Below are 18,975 nucleotides of genomic sequence, written 5' to 3' on the forward strand. Positions count from 1 at the left end.
CTATATATATCAAACTGAAAACTTCACCAAGCACTAAAATGGGAAGTAGTTCTCTAGTAAATGGCTATTTGTTGGCCAGTGAAGCGTCTATGAGATGACAGCACAACTTCTGAAGAGAAGCTCTTAATTACTTTACGTTTTACTCTGACTGCATGAAAAGATTCAGTGTCGGGCTTTTCAGATGAGCTATTTTCAGCTTTGCTCCCAAAACTTAGACTGCTCATGTTACAGGGTGCAGTAGATACAAAGCACATGATTTCTTATCACACATCTGTCATGGCGAGGCGGTCATTATGATACAGAACAGGGGGCTCTCTCTGCTCTCAATCAAATGCTCCCCCTCCATTGACAAATCTTAAAGCATACATGTTTTCAATGGCCTTTGGTTGTTTGTTATTCTGAACTTGATTTGATTCAACTTATGTTAAAGTCTTTATTACGTTATATTTGTCACATAGCCCACGTGAAGTCTGAGTAAAGTGTCAGTCGTTTGTGTTGCCCTGCATGTATAGTTTATATGGACAGTAGTAGTTTCCAGTAGCTGTACTATGATCGATTATATGATATAATGGGAAATGAGTTTTCACATATCATATATTTCACAATATATTCTGGGGTGGGGTCAGGGGGCAGATCTAGTCCCCTCCCCTCCTGTTGACTGCATGGCTACGGCCTTGTTCTATGCCTGTGTCTGTGTATTTAGAAGAATGAGCCCTGGAGTGCTTTCGCTGTTTCTTGCCTACCACAATTCATAGACACCAGTCCAACAAGCTTGGATGCTGCAGTCAGCAATTGTGGACTTGGATGTTTTTCTTTTTCACTCGACATCCACAGACTCAGCTGTAATCCTAGAAATCTTTTTTTTTTTTTTTTTTTTGATGATTTTTGGATACCGTAATAGGTTAGAAGAGATACCTGCACACTAATGCAACTGGGCTGGACAGCCACAAAAAAAGGTTCACAGGGAGAGATCAATGCCAAAAAATGTCATTCAGAACATCCAACATTTCAGTCGTTGACTATCATCAGTGCTACTGACATGAGTGCTTCACAGAGCAGATATAGACACAGACAGGTGTGATGAATCAGTCAGCTGGTACCACTTATTAGATGAGATCAACTCCGAGGAGCAGAGGCCTGACTCCCAAATCACAATGATCTGTCCTATGAGTGTTATACAAATCACAACATCCTTAAATAACAATGCATGAAAGCAGAACATAATATACAAATGTACAAAAAACACAACTATATAATAATAAATAAGAAGAATAAATAAAAACTAATCAATAAATCTTTATTTCTGTGAACATTTGTGTTTTTTAGACATTCGTATATGTGTACAAAACACAACTGTATGCAGAAAGTAAAAAAACTAAAACTAAAATCTAAAAATAATATATAAAATAAGATAAAAACTAAAAATGAAAATAAAAATAATATATATATATATATATATATGTATATATATATATATATATATTCTCTTTCTTTCTGTGTATGATTGTGATTTTTGTACACATATATGAATGTACAAAAAACACAATATAATAATAAATAATTATAATCAATAAAAATAATAAATAAATAAAAATAAAGAAATAAAATAAAAAATATTTATATGTATATATCACATTTTTTGTGTGTATGGTTGTGATTTTTGTACATGTTTTCTATATGTGTATAAAAAACACAACTATACACAGAAAGAAAGAGAAAAATATAATATGTACACACACACACACACACACACACAGACACACACACACACATATATATAATTTTTATTTTCAAAAAATAAACAAAAATTTTAAAATAATATATAAAATAAGATTTAAAAAAATAAAAAATTATACATATTTTTTTTTCTCTTTCTGTGTATGGTTGTGATTTTTGTACACATATAGAAATGTACAAAAAACACAACAATATAATAATAAATAATTATATTAAATAAAAATAATAAATAAATAAATAAAAATCAAATCAAATTTAATTTTTTCTCTTTCTTTCTGTGTATGGTTGTGATTTTTGTACATGTTTTATATATGTACAGAAAAAAACACAACTATACACAGAGACAAAGAAAAAAGAAATAAACTAAAATTTGAGAATAATATAAATTGACATGTAAAATAAAATAGAAATAAATGTGAAAATTGTATATTTAGCCTATATATGAAATTTTATTTATTTGTTGTCTCTCTGTCTGTGTAAAGTTGTGTTTTTGTACATTTGTATATGTTCTGCTATCACACATTGTTATGTGAGGCTGTAACACTCATAGGACAGGTCATTGTGATTTGGGAGTCAGGCCTCTGCTCCTCAGAGTTGATCTCATCTAATCAGTGGTACCAGCTGACTGATTCATCACACCTGGTGGTAGCCTAATCTGTGTGTGTCTATATCTGCTCCGTGAAGCACTCATGTCAGCAGCACTGATGATAGTTCTTAATAACTGTTCTTAATAAATTGACATTTTTTGACATTGATCTCAACCTGTGAACCATTTTCTTTTTGTGCCTGTCCAGCCCAGGATATGCGGACTAGGAATATCTGCCTAATTTTATAACTTCTCCCATCATTGAAAATGTTTTCTGAAATATTAGTTGTCTTTTAAATGTTTTACAAAGTTACCAAACTCTGCAGGAAACGTCATTTCTAAAAGTGCATTATCAACCACAATCACACGGTGCCACGAATACTGTGAAGGTCAACCAGTGCGCCCCCTACAGAGCAATGACACCACTCCTGCTCCAGATGTACACATCTGTACTATAGCTGCTTTTTTCAATGGGCTCCTCCTCCTGATATACAGCGGACACGGAACACGTTATATGGAGAGAAGAAAGAGGTCAACGTGAAATAATGTGTCGAGTACTAAAGTGTTAAAACATATTAATGATATAACATTGAAAATAAAGTTTAGAGAGTGAGGTCAGTGTTTGATTTCACATGCAAACACCAACTTTTTCTAGTTTGCTGAAATCCGCTATTCGCTCATAAGGCCAACACTTAGTTATAAATGCCCTGTGCTGTGTTTTAAAGCCCATAACTCTACAAGCAAATAAGAACCACTTGAGGAATGAGATGATGACTTGACCGTTTTAAAGAAAGTCGCGTCCTGAAGCGAAGGAGAAAGACGCAAACAATGTCACAAGGAGAAGTCACAAACAAGCTGCTTTGCATGAACAACCAGCGGAATAAATCCTGCTTGTTTTCGCACTGATGCTTACCCAGGTGCTTTGCATACATTCCTGCCTTTGGGGTTGAGTTCCTGGCTGAAAGTGGAGCAAAAGAAAAGACAAACCACCGCAACAACAGCAAAAGAGTTCTTCACTTCCATTGTACAAGCAGCAGCATCCTTCTACACGTCGTTCGCACTCCGCATTTCCTTTTCTCCAAAAGTGATGACGATGGCTTTTCACTGCTTCTCAAACAACTCCGATGTCTTTTAATAATCCAGATGTGTCCGCTTGGTATATATCAAATCCAAAATGTCCAAAAAGGTGATTGAAAACCTCTTGCACACCACCTACGCCATCGAGAAACTCAGCAGCATAAAAAAAGTGCCCAGCGACAGCAATCCAAACCGAGCAGCTGGAAAACAAGTCATAAAACTTGCAAATCACAGTATTGTTGGTGATGCTTGGTGTCCTGCAGTGCGACGTTTATTCCATCAAAGTGTCTAAAAGAGGCCATCGTGCAAAGCTCCTGGGTCCAGACTCATAATGACACAAAAACAAACTCTACTTTTTATAAAATAATGTCCTGTACGCGCGTGGGAAAGTGTAGATATGATGAAAGTCTTGACACAATGTTAGCTGCCTTTCGCTTTTCCCCCCTCTGAGGAGAAGCGCTAAATGCGTAACTTTTGTCCTCTCTTGCGCTCTCAGGAGTGGCAGGAGGGAAATTCCTGATTTGTTACTCTATCTTTGGCTTTGTGCGCCCAGCATGCGCCACCAAATTTACATAGGCCTGTGTGCAACAGGGTCTGCTCAGTGGTCTCGGTTGGAACAGCGTCCTGTTGCATAATGTGTGATTATGACCAACACAAAGTGAATGTGGGCGATTAAAATGAATCACAGTGTTTTTATTATATAATAAAAACGAGCACTTTTGGTGTTATTATCATTAATAGCCTAGTTGCGCACTTTAAGCATCTGCCAGTCGTCAAATTTAAATACACATATTTGTAGATATGACTTGTGTTTTCAATAACATACTTAAAAAAACTACTAATTAAAGGTAGTTTTTAATTGATGGATGGGAGAGTGTGTGCCTTTATATGTGGGGGGTGAAGGGGGCAGCAGTGTATTAACTATGTTAGACAATAGCTCCCCCATCTGTTAACACCAATGAAGTGATTCTTGGCACAGAGCACCTCCTGCAGTAAATAACCACTGGAAGCAAAGCAAGAGGAATATCACGTTTTTTATGCATCACTTCAGATGCATTTTAACATCCAGGCCAATTCTTTCCACACTGATGGCTGCACAATTTATGTGGGGGTCAAACATGTGGCCTGTGGGTCAGAGCCAGCCCACCAAAGGGTCCAGTCCAAGTTCAAGTTCAACTTTATTGTCACTTCCACATACAGAATACATGGGGACGAAACTGTGCTTTCTCCCAACCCCAAGATGCCATCATACACGTACAAATATAAAAATATAAAGACAAAACGATAAAAAACATAAAAATCACACATAAGTATAAAAATATGAATATAAAAACATTAAAAAATATATACACATCACATATAAGTATAAAAATATAAAGACAAAAAGATTGAAAAAACATACTGTACATATCACACATACAAATATAAAAATATAAAGATAAAAAGATTAAAAAAAATATATACCGTACATGTCAGACATACAAGTATAAAAATATAAAGATAAAAAGACAAAAATTATATATATATATATATATATATATATATATCACATACAAGTATGAAAATCTAAAGATAAAAAGTTAAAACATATATACACACACACATATATACATATCCATCCATCCATCCATCCATCCATCCATCCATTTTCTGACTGCTTATCCTCTTGAGGGTTGCGGGGGGGGGCTGGAGCCTATCCCAGCTGACATTGGGCAAGAGGCGGGGTACACCCTGGACAGGTCGCCAGACTATCACAGGGCTGACACATAGAGACAGACAACCATTCACACTCACATTCACACCTACGGACAATTTAGAGTCACCAGTTATTATATCATTTGGAATTTAAAGTGCATCATGAAATGAATGACCAGTCAAATAAACATTAATATAAATATCAGTGTAATCTAGAGAGGGGGAGAGAAGCTGTTGCAGAACTTTGCAGACCTTGTCTTGATGCTGCAAATGCTTCTACCTTATGGCAGGGGGACAAACAGACTGTGGGAGGGGTGGGAGCCACTCCGGCCCACTGGATGACTAGGCTGAGAGGTGTAAGCTTTCAGGAGCAAGTTAAACAGTGAGTAGCTGCTTCAGGGGCTTTTCCACCCCCTCCAGAATATAGTTCTCTGAAAAAAACCACACTAAATACTTCTAGATATTGAGCATTGTTTTTTGAACTTTTTTATTTAGTTACAGAGGAATACGAGAGTGGCATTTTTAATGATGCTCCATTATAATATGATGTTTTACAACAACCCAACTATTCGATTAGATCCCCAAACATTGCGTAACTTGAGTCCACCTTTGTGTTAAAGTGTCCATATTCAGTTGCTGTCTAGCCGTCATTCCCTCCATCGTGTTAACCATTCTGAGTCTCTGCATCCACTGGGTTTTAGTTGGTGGTTTTGCGTTTTTCATTGGTATCATTTCCTGATACAGTGTTGTATTTGGAGGTACCTGTACAGATCATCTGGTGGGAGTGCAAACTGCTTTTGAAGTTGGGAAAATGATTTGAATTCTGTTCCATTAAATAACTGGTTGACTGTATTGAGAGCTTTATCAGCCCATTTTCTAAAACCACCATCCCACGTAGAAGGGAAGAATTCTGTATTGCCTACCATTGGAAAGGCCTTGAAATTGACACTGGTCCCCCAAGCATTTTTTTAACAGCTGTCCAAACCTTCAGAGTGTTTTTTATCCATTCATTTTCCACTGCACTTATTTTTCTCAACACATCTCAGGTGGTTCTTTTTGTTATAAACGCTTGAACGTTTTTCGAATGTACTCGTACTTCTTTGCACAAAAAAGATGGTTTTATTGGTGGGGCCCACTTCAGATCAAGTTAGGCTGTACCTGGCCCATGAACTGAAATGAGTTTGACACACCTGACCCTAGAGTGTTTCTCACAAGAGCACATCCCATTGAGGATCGACAGGTCTTTGAAGGAGTTCAGGACCGAAAAAAAAGTTGTTCATTACCTCTCCACAAAATGTAATGATGCTTTTTTTAAAATTAAATTCTACAGGCACAATCCCATATACTTATGTCAACAAAATCTCACTGCCAAAATTTAAAACAGAAAACGCCGATAACCCCAAACTGTGTGACAGGTGTTTACATACTCCTCTTCATCCCCTATGGGACATAAGGCTTCACTGAGCTCTTTCCATTGCATTCGATCCTTGGCGTTCTGCGCTGGGTGGTTTTGGGCCCTCTGGGTTTTCTTTTGCCTGGTGGTGTCCATCTTGAGGCGACCTTGTTCTATTCTTACCACATGGCCATCTCAAACATCTGTGGGTGATTTCTTTGGTGATGCTCCGGCTACCTGTTTTCTTGTACAATTGAAGGTTGGAGATTTTGTTTGGCCAGAAGCTCTGGCAGGTCTTTAATAACTGGTGTAACAGTAGACAGCTAATAAGTGATAATGAATGATGCTTTCTGATGTCTTGACTGTAATCCATATACTCAAAAACATTAGGTCTTAGTTATGCAGGTCATGTGCTCTGTTATACATGACAAAACTGTTCCCGAGGGCAACTGTGAGCCACAGCCAACAACTACTTAGATAGCATGAGATTATTTGTCTTGCAAATTAGGCTGAAAGGTTAAGTACCCAGAGTCATTTGCTGCTGATGTGGTCACCATGTAAGGGCAAATCATGTGGCTGATTTACATAGATATAAGTGGTGATGTATTTTCCCAACAGTCAGTGTCGTGTTTAGGGCCTTTAAGTAAAAGTGGCAATGCTACAGTGGTTAAACACTCTATTATGAGTTAAAGAACAAATCAATCAAGTGACAGTGGGTGACATAAGTATAATCAACCTAATGTACTTTACAAGAATACTCATCATACTTTCAGGGTGAATTATGTTATAGAATATTATTAGATTAGCCAGAACATACATCTGCACTAATGTACAGTGTGGTATTGCTGGGTAGGCCTACATTAGTCTATACAGTGGCAGTCATTCTCATAGGTTTATTATTCTAGTTCATTTATTATTCAGTTATGCTTTATCTCATTAATGTGTCTTCATTGCTGTAACACTGCAATTTCCCATCCATCCATCCATCCATCCATCCATCTCTCGGTTGAAGCTGATTGAAGCAGAGCTAATATACCATTATAATATACCATTGATCCACCTAATATTCAAATATGCTCATAATGTCCACCTAAATACACCAATGAATATTAGTTAAAAAAAATTGCTATTCTTCCACAGGCAACCCTGCACCAGCATCCAAAATAATCACTGGAAACTGTGATCATATACAAAACTAAATGAACAGTAAGTGTCATTATTATTAGTGCTGGCTATTATGGTATGGTGTGTCCAACCGTGTTGCCCTACCCCTGCATAAACTGTTGCTAGACTGCCATGGGTAGGTACAAGCACTGAAAAATGAAGCCAGTACGAAAGTGTCAGAAACTGCAGTTCTTTAAATGACCACTAGAGGCTGGCTCCAGAAGCCAGTCAGTCCCCTTAGACACCCATGTTAAAATGTTCATCTTTACAGCAGAAATAAACATGTTTACAGCCTGGTACAAGAAACGTTTTTTGTCTCTATAGCTAATTTCCACATTCATGGCAACTGTATGGGGGTGAATTTTTAAATAACTTAGCTGTTAACATTTTTCTTAAGGCTTAAAGTTAGGCAAAACTAAGGGTGGGCTGCTTTGAGTGACAGGCTGTCTGCCGAGTGTTCTTGGCCTCTTAAGCCCGTTTTACACTGCCTGTTCAGGGTGGGAATATCACACCATTATGCTGCCTCAGTGTTCAACTTATAAGGAGTGAGTGTGGAGAGGGGGGACAGTGTGGTCTTGCCTTTAAACCACCATGGGAGGTGGTGACAGCATCAAAACGGTGTATGTATAAATAGGACAGCCTGTAAAATGGGGTCATGGGCAGCACAGGTGTGATGTTTTGATGACATGTTACTGTATGTGTGTGACCCACTGTGGGAGATTTAAAGAGTAACTTTTACCAGTTAGCGGCTAACTCAAAGAGGAAGAACAGCGGCTATAAATGTCTGCAAATTGGGAAAATAATGAGCCCTTTACCCTTTATGAAATCATCCACCATATAACAGGGATGCTAAATTATGGTAGTTTTTTTTCCCTGCAACTAAGGGACCAATAAAATCTTGCTGTCGACTAACGTTTGGTCAACTATTGTGGGGGCAGCCCTAGTATGAGTGTACAAGTGTCAGTCATTAATGTTGTGCTGCATATGTCATTTATGTAGACGGTAGTGGCTTTTATTTACTGCATATATAGCTACTTTAGGTGTGAATGTGAGCATGAATGGCTGTTAGGGTTGGGTCGGTTCTCGGTAAAACCAATTTGGTTCGGTACTCCGTCTTGGACCGGGTTTTTTTTTTTGAGACCGACCGGACCGCATACTCGGGGGAAACATACGCGGAGTGGTAAAAGCGGACGTCTGCAAGCCCTGTGCGCACAAAGCACGACCGCGTGGACTCCGCTCTGCGCACGACTGCTTGGCATGTATTTTTCACATCGCGGGGATTTTTCACAGACATTTTTACAGGAAACTACAACGCGGAAGTGTGCTCGACTATGGAAGCCCGAATGACTGTGGACATTCCTCGCTGAGTACGCCCAAGTCTGTGCCTCTTCGCCAAGCGCACAGCGAGCGGGTGAGAGAGGTGGGTGGGGGTAGGGCGGGGACTGAGCTAGGGGGTGCGAATGCGCATGCACCGAGGCCTCTACTGTAGCCTGGAGAGTCGATAATGGCAGACAATTTAGTCTCGAAGAAATCAAAAAATGCGCCACTATGGCAACACCTTGGCTTTGAGCCAGACGAAGGAGGTAACCCTTCTTTGCACTAATTGAGTAAGCTGCAAAATTTATTTGTAAGGAATAAAAGAAACAACGTCTTACTGTCACTCTGTTGTCCTATGGTCGTTTTTTACTTTAAATAAGTCAATTGCGCCCGCCAATTGGCAAAAATCCGGTATTACCGACTTGATGCAGTTTTTCACAAAAACTGGACCGTTTTTTTTTTTTTCTCATACTGACCCAACCCTAATGGCTGTCTGTCTCTATGTGTCAGCCCTGTGATAGTCACAGGGCTGACACCTCTTGCCCAGTGTCAGCTGGGATAGGCTCCAGCCCCCCTGTGACCTCCAACAGGATAAGCAGTTAGCTACTTGCTTATGATGAATAATATAATATAATATAGTATAATATAATATAATATAATATAATATAATATAATATAGTATAATATAATATAGTATAATATAATATAATATAATTAGTCCTCTGTTTCCGGGATCCCAGGCCCCCTGGCTAATTTGGCCCCCTCCAGTGTTGGCTCCATTGCTACGGCCCTGCTTCACGCACTGTTGTAGACACTGTAAGGAAGCTGAGCAACAGGCTGTAAAACATGTTTAATATGTGGCCACACAACTGTTTGTCTATAATACTTTCCAGTATAATTAACCAGTATATCAGAATAATTAACCACAGCTGACAGGGGAGAAAGTTATAGTAAACTTGGTGTGCACCTGCGCAGTGGAGCCTGTGATGTAAAACAAGTTTGGGTGCTTAACAAAACTCTTACGTCACAACCCATCCACCAACCGAGTGCTACCTTTTTAACTGTGACTCGTTGGCTTTCTCTGTGTTTACACCAGTGTAACGTGCGCAGCAGATGGTCCGCGTAACGTCCCTGCTCCGCTGACATCCACTTCCTCCTCCAGGCTGATGTTTCATGTCAGAGCCGTGCCAGCCCTGACACGGGCCGGGGCGGACACCTCCTTTAAACGTCTACTCTGCAGCCGAAGACTCCGCTCCACCGTCACATCGACCCTGGCGACCCAGACAGAGCCGCGGGAGGATGTCAGCAGCCGCGGCGGGGCTCGACATGACTCGGCGCACTCGGAGTTCCCAGGACAGCCGGGGAGCGGAGGGAGAGACAGCACCACCAACACCACCTCCACCGCTGCTGCTAATGAGATCTCCGTAGACTTTGACCAGACGCAGGAGGCTTATAAGAGCAAAGACTCATTAGAGCTGCTCAGAAGTTTGGTGGTTTTCAAACTCTGCTCCTATGACCTCCTGGTTGATAAGAATAAAGAGGTAACCCCGCCATTAACCATCAAGTCTAACATGAGATGTTCATGTGACTTCACAGTAAAGGTGTGCATTATAGTTTACTCCTATGTGACAGTTTGGGACAGCAAAAGTAGGAAAAGGGGTCACCAGTGAAAAAGGCACAAGACAGCAGCAAAATGTGTCTCTAAATTAACAGTTATTCAGTTATTACCTTTAACTTTATGTAACTTTAAATGTTTTAAGTTCAGGGTAAACATAGCCTCAGTCAGCCATTTGTCAAACTGAACCCACAGACCTACAGTAGCTGTCTGTGCCTCAGGCGAATGTGACACCCACCTCTCAAATTACAACCTGCTTTTCCCAAGCCAGCAAGTGACTCTGTCTGCAGACCATGTTACCTAACTCTAGGCGTGATGTCACATCATTGTATAAGCTAATGTATCTGGTCATGTTAATGCACAATACAATACGACACACCTTCCCACAGTGTGTACTGATGCATGGTGGTAGGCTACATTGCATAAACAGACTTGCGACACTTCATTCCTTCCACACTTCTCATGCCGTCATGTAAGCAATGAAAAACTTGGCTGTTGTTGTGAAAACAGTAGCTTCGCCAAACAGGAAGTAGTCATACAATCTGGCATTACGTTTGATTCTCAGTGCGATGTTCCACACTTTGTCCCTGTTTTAGCCTTGTGTTCAGCAGTTTATAACCTGGGGGCAGAAACACGATGTGAATTCTTTTGCTTATGAAAGAACAACGTGGTGATTTTTGTGGTTTGTCATGCAACCTGTCGTAACCTGTCTATAGACACGGCCTGTCTTGTCTGAGATAGTATGATATAGGGCTGGGCGATATGGACAGAAAGTCATATCTCTGTATTTTCAAGCTAAATGGCCATACATGATATGCTGTATGTTAACTTTTTGCACACAGCACTGGAGCTACAGAGGTTTAAAGGTTTGCAGCACAGGACACAAAACTATAACATGAGTATAAAAGTATCAAGTAGATCTAAATCCATTGTAGTTTGGAACAATTAAAAATCTTAGAAAGTCTGTCTCCATGGCCTTTCAAATGAATCTAGTGCTGGAAAATCATTTAGATATTTGTATATATTTAGGCTGTTAATCTTAATAATGCACAGAGTATCAACAGAGAGGCTGAGGGAGGGAGGGAGCGAGAGACAATTTGACCACGTTATATACATCTTGTATATGAAATGTCTGTGTTGTCGCTGCATTTTTCAAACACATCTGCAAATGCTCACCTGACATGATCAAGCAGCTCTGTCTCCTGCACATGCAGCGCAGCGCTGTACTGCATGTGAGCTACTGTGGTCATTTCATTCATCTCACAGACTGATTTAGCATAGCACGTGCAACATATAGACTGATGTCACACTGTAGACTAATTAACAGACAGATTAAAACAGAGGAGCAGCTCTGTGTCTCTCTGAGTGTTGATAGAGAACTTGTGAGTGAGTGAGTGGGGCAGAGCTGTGCGTTTCCAAAAAGAGCGGCATTATGTGGCGCAACTTGACCCTATATGGATATAAGCAGCGTTGTCTAAATCTATATCTTGCTTGAAAATATAATCGATATATCGTACATAGTCCTTAGTATGATTCACATAAGATAAGCTAAATGACACACAGAATAAATCTGGATTAGTAATCATAAATTATAGCCATATAATATGTAAAAAATCTTAAACTGGTTATAATGTCCTCTTCCTTTCTGCTCAGATAATGGATCTAGGTCAGAAGATCCTGGGCCGGAGAACCTTCGACCAGTTCATGAAGATGACATTTTATGGCCAGTTTGTCGCCGGTGAGGACCACAAGGACATCAAGCCGCTGATCCAGAAGAATCAGGCCTTCGGTGTCGGCTCTGTCCTGGACTACAGCGTGGAGGAAGACATCAGCCAAGAGGAGGCCGAGCAGAAAGAGATGGAGTATGAGAGTAGCGGTATTACGATACATTTCAATAGATATTACAAACTTGTCTGTGTTTTTCAACATTTGTTGGGCAGATATTAAGATGATAACCAGTTGGTATTAGAGCTCCAACGATTAGTCGATCGTGAAAATGACTGATTAGTCAGTTGAAAGAAAAGTAGTTGTGAACTAGGGCTGCTCCGACTAAGAATTTTCCGAGTCTACCAATAGTTATCATTTAGGGCCATTAGTTGACTAGTCGCCCACATGTTTACGATATTAATTTGATTATTAAATGATATATTGTGGGCGGGGCAACACGATGGTTTGAGTTGAAGGTGTGAGAAAGAATAGTATCAGTAACATTGTTAACACTGTGCTACATTACAGAGAAATACAAAACCGTACTAATGAACCTTCATTAATATAGGCCTATATTTTATCTACAAGTGCACGTCACACACTGAGCGAGCTGCCTGTTAATGACGCTGTGGGCTAATGGGCATGTAGCTACTTCCTTGTTTCAGATGATACGTCATGTTTGTAGTCGACCAATGAAGATGAGTTTACATATCACCTTGGGTTCGTCCTTCACCTTCTCAAAATGATCCCACACTTTGGATTTCCTGCCCAACATGTTATTAACTAGCCTGTGGAATAACCGCAGGTACCAGCCCTGGAAATTAGGGGCCGTACACATGTCGACTGGAAACACGAGGTCGGGCACTGGGTGCTTCTTTTGTGCCTTTTTTGTAACAGCTTTCAAAAGCGCAGCGGCAGGTTACTAAGTAGCGTTAACAAGCATCGTATAGCTTATTTACCTGAAATCCTGAGTGCAGAGCTGATTATCTTCCAGGCGCTGTTTATAAGTGTGTAGGCCTATCGTCTGTGGGACAGATGTAAAGCTCTGGGTAGCCCTGCACTAACATGATCAACTTTTCCGTATTTATCAGACTGAATATTTACAGAAGAAGGGAAAGATATCTGTTGGCTTTGATTGGTTTGTAAGGCTGCTGTCTGGCTGCTGAGCGTGCTGAGCGACCAGTGAAATCTTGCCGACTAATGACCTTTCTGGACGACTAATGTTTGGTCGACTATCAGGGGGGCAGCCCTATTGCCAACTATTTTGATAATCAATTGATCACTTCAATCATTTCTCAGGCAAAAAATGTCAGCCCTTGTTCGTATTAAAGTTCACAGGAATCATTGGTGTACAAACAAACAATCAGCTCAGTTGAGAGCAACATTGGGCACAGGGCTGCATTGATCTTGACCTGTTTTAATTCTCACATGCAAACTTAGAGCTGCACAGAGTACAGTGCCTTGCAGAGTATTTTCCACTTGTTTGATGTCTAAAATAGTTTCATTTGAACATGCCTTACACAACCAGGAAGTAAACACCCTTCATTCACGGCATGATTTGCTGGCTTAGTCATGGCCCCTCCTTCAGGATTGGCTGGCTGCAAAGTATTTCTCACTCGTTAGGAATCCTGTCACATGGGCAGCACAAGGCAGCGGCTATCTGACCTGTGAGCTGATGTTAACTTGGATGACAGTGCAGACCTTATGCAAGCAGTCTCTCTAGGCAGAGGCAGCAGCAATGTTGCTTAAGTTGTAGCTCTGGGCATTCATGCATTATGAGTAATTAGGACATCTCCTCGTCCAAAATAAAATATGGACTTTTTGGCTCATTTAGGAGTTGTTTCAACATCAACTCAGTGGATAAAATAAGTAAAGAGGATATCATTTGATGCCTGTTTCATTGAAGCGAAAAAGACAAATGCACTTGTCAGATTTGCTCAGCATAAGTAGAATACTCAGCACAAAAAGACTGACCTTTTATAAGACTGACCTTTATAAACCTACAGATGTCGTGTGAGATTAAAAGAAGGTCAGACATGGTGAATAAATAAGGCTGGTCGGCAGTGTGTTAAAGTAGCCGCTGTTTAAGTCTGTTGACGTAGAGTGACAGCTGACTGCAATGTCAGTGTGCGAGACGTTTGCAAATATTGCTTTATCACATTCTGTACGGCGATAAAGCTCTCAGCCAGCCCTGTGCTTTGACTCTTTTCACCCTTCTTGTATTTCAACTCTGTATGTTTCTTTTTTTATACCATAACACTAGTAACAAGATATCGCTGCACAGCTTTGATATACTTTGTCTTGGGGATGTCTGCTTGGAAACATCAAAAGAAGTTTGAAACCCCAGCCAAGAAAGCTTTTGTTTGGCGAACATACACCCTCAAACCGTAAAGCAGGAGGACAAGGTACTTTAAGCCGGCTTGATCTCAGACAGCAGGGTTTGACAGGCACTCCAATGATCTGTCAAGGTAGCAACAACAACATTAGTCAGTTCCTTGCAACGGAAAGGAGATGTAAGGAAGATATAAGGAACCGAGGCAAGTCCTGACTTGATGTTGAGAGCATGATACTCCCAATGCCAGGCCGTTTTACACTGAAAATACATAGGTGATTCACAGTGAGGATTTCATTATTAATGCAGGCCCTTACTGAGATATTTGTAATGAAGCTGCCAAAAAAACAATAAATTGTGCCAGTAATGAAATTATATTAAAATGTCCCTTTTCATGCCAAAAGCTTACCAATAATCAGTGCCTCTAGCACAATTTGAAATTTTGGCAGTGTAACACAGAAAGCATTTGAAACAGAAATTAAATCATCGCACAATTAAAACCTCGACTGGAACCAGTCCTGACAACAGAGTTACTTACCCCAGCTACTCAGTGCAAAACTCTGAGACTGGTTTCTGTCTTCAAGGGCTTCATTGAGCTGTTGTTTTCATTAGAGATTAATCTGTTGATTATTTCTACAAGTAACTGAATAATTATTTAGTCTATAATATGACACACCAAGAGAGCAGTTGGCTGTCAGTCAACATTGCGCCATAGTGGCAGTAGCAGTGTGTTCTGCAAAGTCAGCACTGGTCAGCCCTTATCGGTTGTTTTTCAGCTGATTGTATGTCGACCTGGTGGAACCTGTCAGTCAGGAAAATCATTGTGATTGGCAGCTCAGTGCACGAGAAGAGAAAAGGAAGTGAGGAAGGCAAACAAATGTCTAGAGATGAAAACAAGCTTGTTGTGTGACATCAGGTTTTGTTTTTAACGTGCAGACTGGCTAACGCACATCTTGAATCCATCCTGTCCGTCTTCCAGTTTCCCTTTTTTGAATGACGAATACAAACCCCCACCACCTGCTGGTATAGAGTTATATCCTCTCACGCAGGCGCAGAACGCACATGCTAGTTGGCTGTTGGCTGTAGTCTTTGCAGTGTGTTCAAGTGCAATTTTTTTGGTTGAGATGCATGCGACAGTAAACGACACATCAGTAGGTCTTGGTTGCTACTAGTTCTTTAATGTTGGCCAGGTGTGTCGGGGCTTTTGTAGTATAGTGCTGTCATGATACTGAAAGTTAATGTAGGTTGATAGGTGAATGTTTGTTGCCCTAGTGGTATGTGCTAGTTGGTCGTTGGCTGTAGTCTTTGCTGTGTGTTCAAGTGCAATTTTCTGGCCGAGACACAGGTGATGCAACAGTCGGTCTTCATGGCCACTAGCTTTTTAATGTTGGTTTGGTGCGTCTGGGCCTTTATATTATGGTGCTGTTATGATACTGGAAGTTTTATTTCCCATACGGTACCTTTAAAAGCATTTTAAAAAAACCCTCAGGGCTCTAACACACCAAGGCGTCAGCTGGCTGTTGGTCTACGTAGGGCTATAGGTGAATGTCTGTTGCCCTAGTTTTTGCAGTGTGTCCTGCACCATTGGCCCTTGTCATCTCTTTTTCAGATGATTCAGCATGTTTAATCGGCAATAGCAGAGCTCATCAGTGAATGAAATCACTCTGATTGGCAGGTTAGCTCAATGCACAAGAAGAGAAGTGAGGAAGGTAAACAAATGTCTAAAGTCAAACTGGCTAACTAGTGTCTTGAATTCAACCCGTTGGTCTTCCAGTTTCCCTTTTTGAATGACAAAACAGACAACCACCACCTGCTGGTATAGAGTTCATTCCTCTCACGCAGGTGTAGAACATGCATGCTAGTTGGCTGTTTGCTGTAGTCTTTGCGGTGTGTTCATGTGCAACGTTTTGCCCAAGACACAGGCAGTGTGAGGCAACAGTTGGTCTTTGTGGCCACTAGTTCTTTATGTCGGTTCAGCGTGTCTGGGGTTTTATGGTATTGTGTTATCACAATACTGGGAGTTTTAACTTTTTAATGTCGGTCAACGTAGGGCCATAGGTGAATGTCTGTTGCCCTAGTTTTTGCAGTGTGTCCTTCACCATCGGCCCTTGTCTTTAATCGGCAATGGCAGAGCCCGTCAGTGAATGAAATCACTCTGATACAGGTTAGCTCAATGCACAAGAAGAGAAGTGAGGAAGGTAAACAAATGTCTAAAGTCAAACTGGCTAACTACTGTCTTGAATCCATCCTGTCCGTCTTCCAGTTTCCCTTTTTGAATGACAATACAAACCACCACCACCTGCTGGTATGGAGTTATTTCCTCTCACACAGGTGCAGAGTGTACGTGCTAGTTGGCTGTTGGCTGTTATCTTTGCGGTGTGTTCAAGTGCAGTGCAACTTTTTGCCCGAGACACAGGCGATGCAACAGTTGGTTTTCGTGGCCACTATAGTTCTTTAATGTTGGTTGGGCATGTCTGGGCCTTTAGAGTATGGCAGTTTGAAAAACACCAATATTTGTTACCATTTTCAATACCACAGGGAAAAATTGACATTGAGGGCATACAAGTTAAAATTAACAGAATGACTAAAAAGGTTAATTTAACAAGGCTACAACATGAGGACTTTCAAAACCATTTCAGATATTCAGAATTGATAAATATTGATAAATCAGTATATTTTACAACACTGATTTATCCAATCCGTTGGCCCAAAACCCCAAAATATTCCATTTACGATATCTTAAAATACAGAAAAACAGCATGAACCTCTGACTGAATAAAATGTGTGTAAAACAATAAAATGTCAGTCAGTGTCAAGTGTATCCCACTGCAGTTAAATCCAGATTGCAACAATAAAAGTTCCTGCCAAATGGCATGTGATGTTGAAAGAAGATAATTCCCTTCAGTTTTCTGGCTTTAAATGCGATTGACATCCCTGACGTGCAGCATGCTTAGTGTTTATTCATCCATTTGGTTACATGAGCTCCTCGGTTCCCCGTGATGGCGGGGGAATAGGTCAAGTGTGTTGTGACATTAGAGCTAACCTCTCTGAAGGGTCAGCAGGCTCGCAGCAGGACACATCAGCGTATATAGGGTCACTAAACACAATGTCAGACTCTGACATGCCGTTGCCACAAGGCCAGAATGTTCACATGAAGAGCACAAGCTCCCAAATTGAACTAAAAATGCCAGACTGTTGCTGTATTTCTGATGAAACTTGCATCTCTAATGTTGCCCAGACACAAAGCACATTAATTCATTTTATCCTTTTGTATTTCTTCTAATTTAGCTCATGCGTATCCGCTGCTGAGAAGGAGAGCAAAGGTAAGATGCCTTGTTTTGTTTTAATTTGTGGACACAGTATATGATGTAATTAGAGGTAATAGGCATGCAAATTTGTTGTCATCCCCCCAAGGTGAGGACCACAGAGAGAATAAATATAAAGCACACAAACAGTTTGGGGACCGTCGTGGAGGTGTGACAGGAGCTCGCACGTATTTCTACGCGGATGAGGCCAAATGTGACCAGCATATGGAGACCTTCATCAAATGTATTAAAGCATCTGGTAAGTAAAGAGAAACTGAAATACATCCGGGGCCAGATGCATAAGGTTATAGTCATGAATTTACACAAAGACAAAAATGTGCATTCTTTCAGTCATATTTATAAAGCTGCACGTGTGTTTCTGTTTTATAAATCTTAATCATTGTAGAACTGGGCATACATGCAAGAGCCTCATTTCCACTCCCACAAAAACGTCCTTTAGCATACATTTGCATTTTGACACTTGTGGCTGTTCCACCCCTCATTAGACCTGTCAGTGAAAAAAAATTTGGCAAGGAAGAAATGCAGTTTCGCATCGCAGATTTTGACAACAGTGCCAGAACAGCTGTCATTTCGGAAGCCTTTGGATATGTGTAGCATCCATACCACTAATTCATCACATTGCAAACCCTAATCACAGTAGATTTTCTGTCATCATTATTATTAAACATCAAACAGATGATAAATGATTTATTAATAGTGCTCATGTTAAAGCCATTCATACAAAGTGCTTTACAATTCAGGATAAAATTAAACTAACCTCAACAGCATGGATGGATTACTGAACAAGGCCTACTGGGCACAGGACCAGGGACTTGAAGTGTCAGTGGGCTCTGTCTGACCCTTCACTTGCAAAATGTCAAATGTGAAATTTATGCAGGGTTTACACTTATGCATGGAATCAACTGATAAATTGTGTGATTTATCCTGGCTTCATATGAGCAGAGGAAATCTCCACTTGTTGCTAGGGTAATTTATACAATGTAAAATGCCAAAGGCTTGTGCTAATAACGTTAGCATGTTATATTT

The 18,975-nt window shown here is 40.4% G+C and overlaps 2 protein-coding genes across 2 annotated transcripts in view; one reads left to right on the forward strand and one right to left on the reverse strand.

Annotated features, from left to right (window-relative positions):
* The window catches only part of scarf2 (scavenger receptor class F, member 2), a 31,891-nt gene extending 27,983 nt beyond the window's left edge, over positions 1-3,908 (reverse strand). The window contains exon 1 of the mRNA XM_078170548.1: positions 3,237-3,908. Coding sequence (XP_078026674.1) covers positions 3,237-3,346 — 110 coding nt within the window. The 5' untranslated portion in view covers positions 3,347-3,908. The remainder of the gene's footprint in view (positions 1-3,236) is intronic.
* Positions 3,909-10,054: 6,146 nt separating this feature from the next.
* The window catches only part of prodhb (proline dehydrogenase (oxidase) 1b), a 28,177-nt gene continuing 19,256 nt past the window's right edge, over positions 10,055-18,975 (forward strand). Inside the window, exons 1-4 of the mRNA XM_078170549.1 lie at positions 10,055-10,510; positions 12,238-12,446; positions 17,912-17,946; positions 18,038-18,187. Coding sequence (XP_078026675.1) covers positions 10,136-10,510; positions 12,238-12,446; positions 17,912-17,946; positions 18,038-18,187 — 769 coding nt within the window. The 5' untranslated portion in view covers positions 10,055-10,135. The remainder of the gene's footprint in view (positions 10,511-12,237; positions 12,447-17,911; positions 17,947-18,037; positions 18,188-18,975) is intronic.

Source organism: Epinephelus lanceolatus, chromosome 9 (genome assembly GCF_041903045.1).
Source record: "Epinephelus lanceolatus isolate andai-2023 chromosome 9, ASM4190304v1, whole genome shotgun sequence".
Classification (NCBI taxonomy): Eukaryota; Metazoa; Chordata; class Actinopteri; order Perciformes; family Serranidae; genus Epinephelus; species Epinephelus lanceolatus.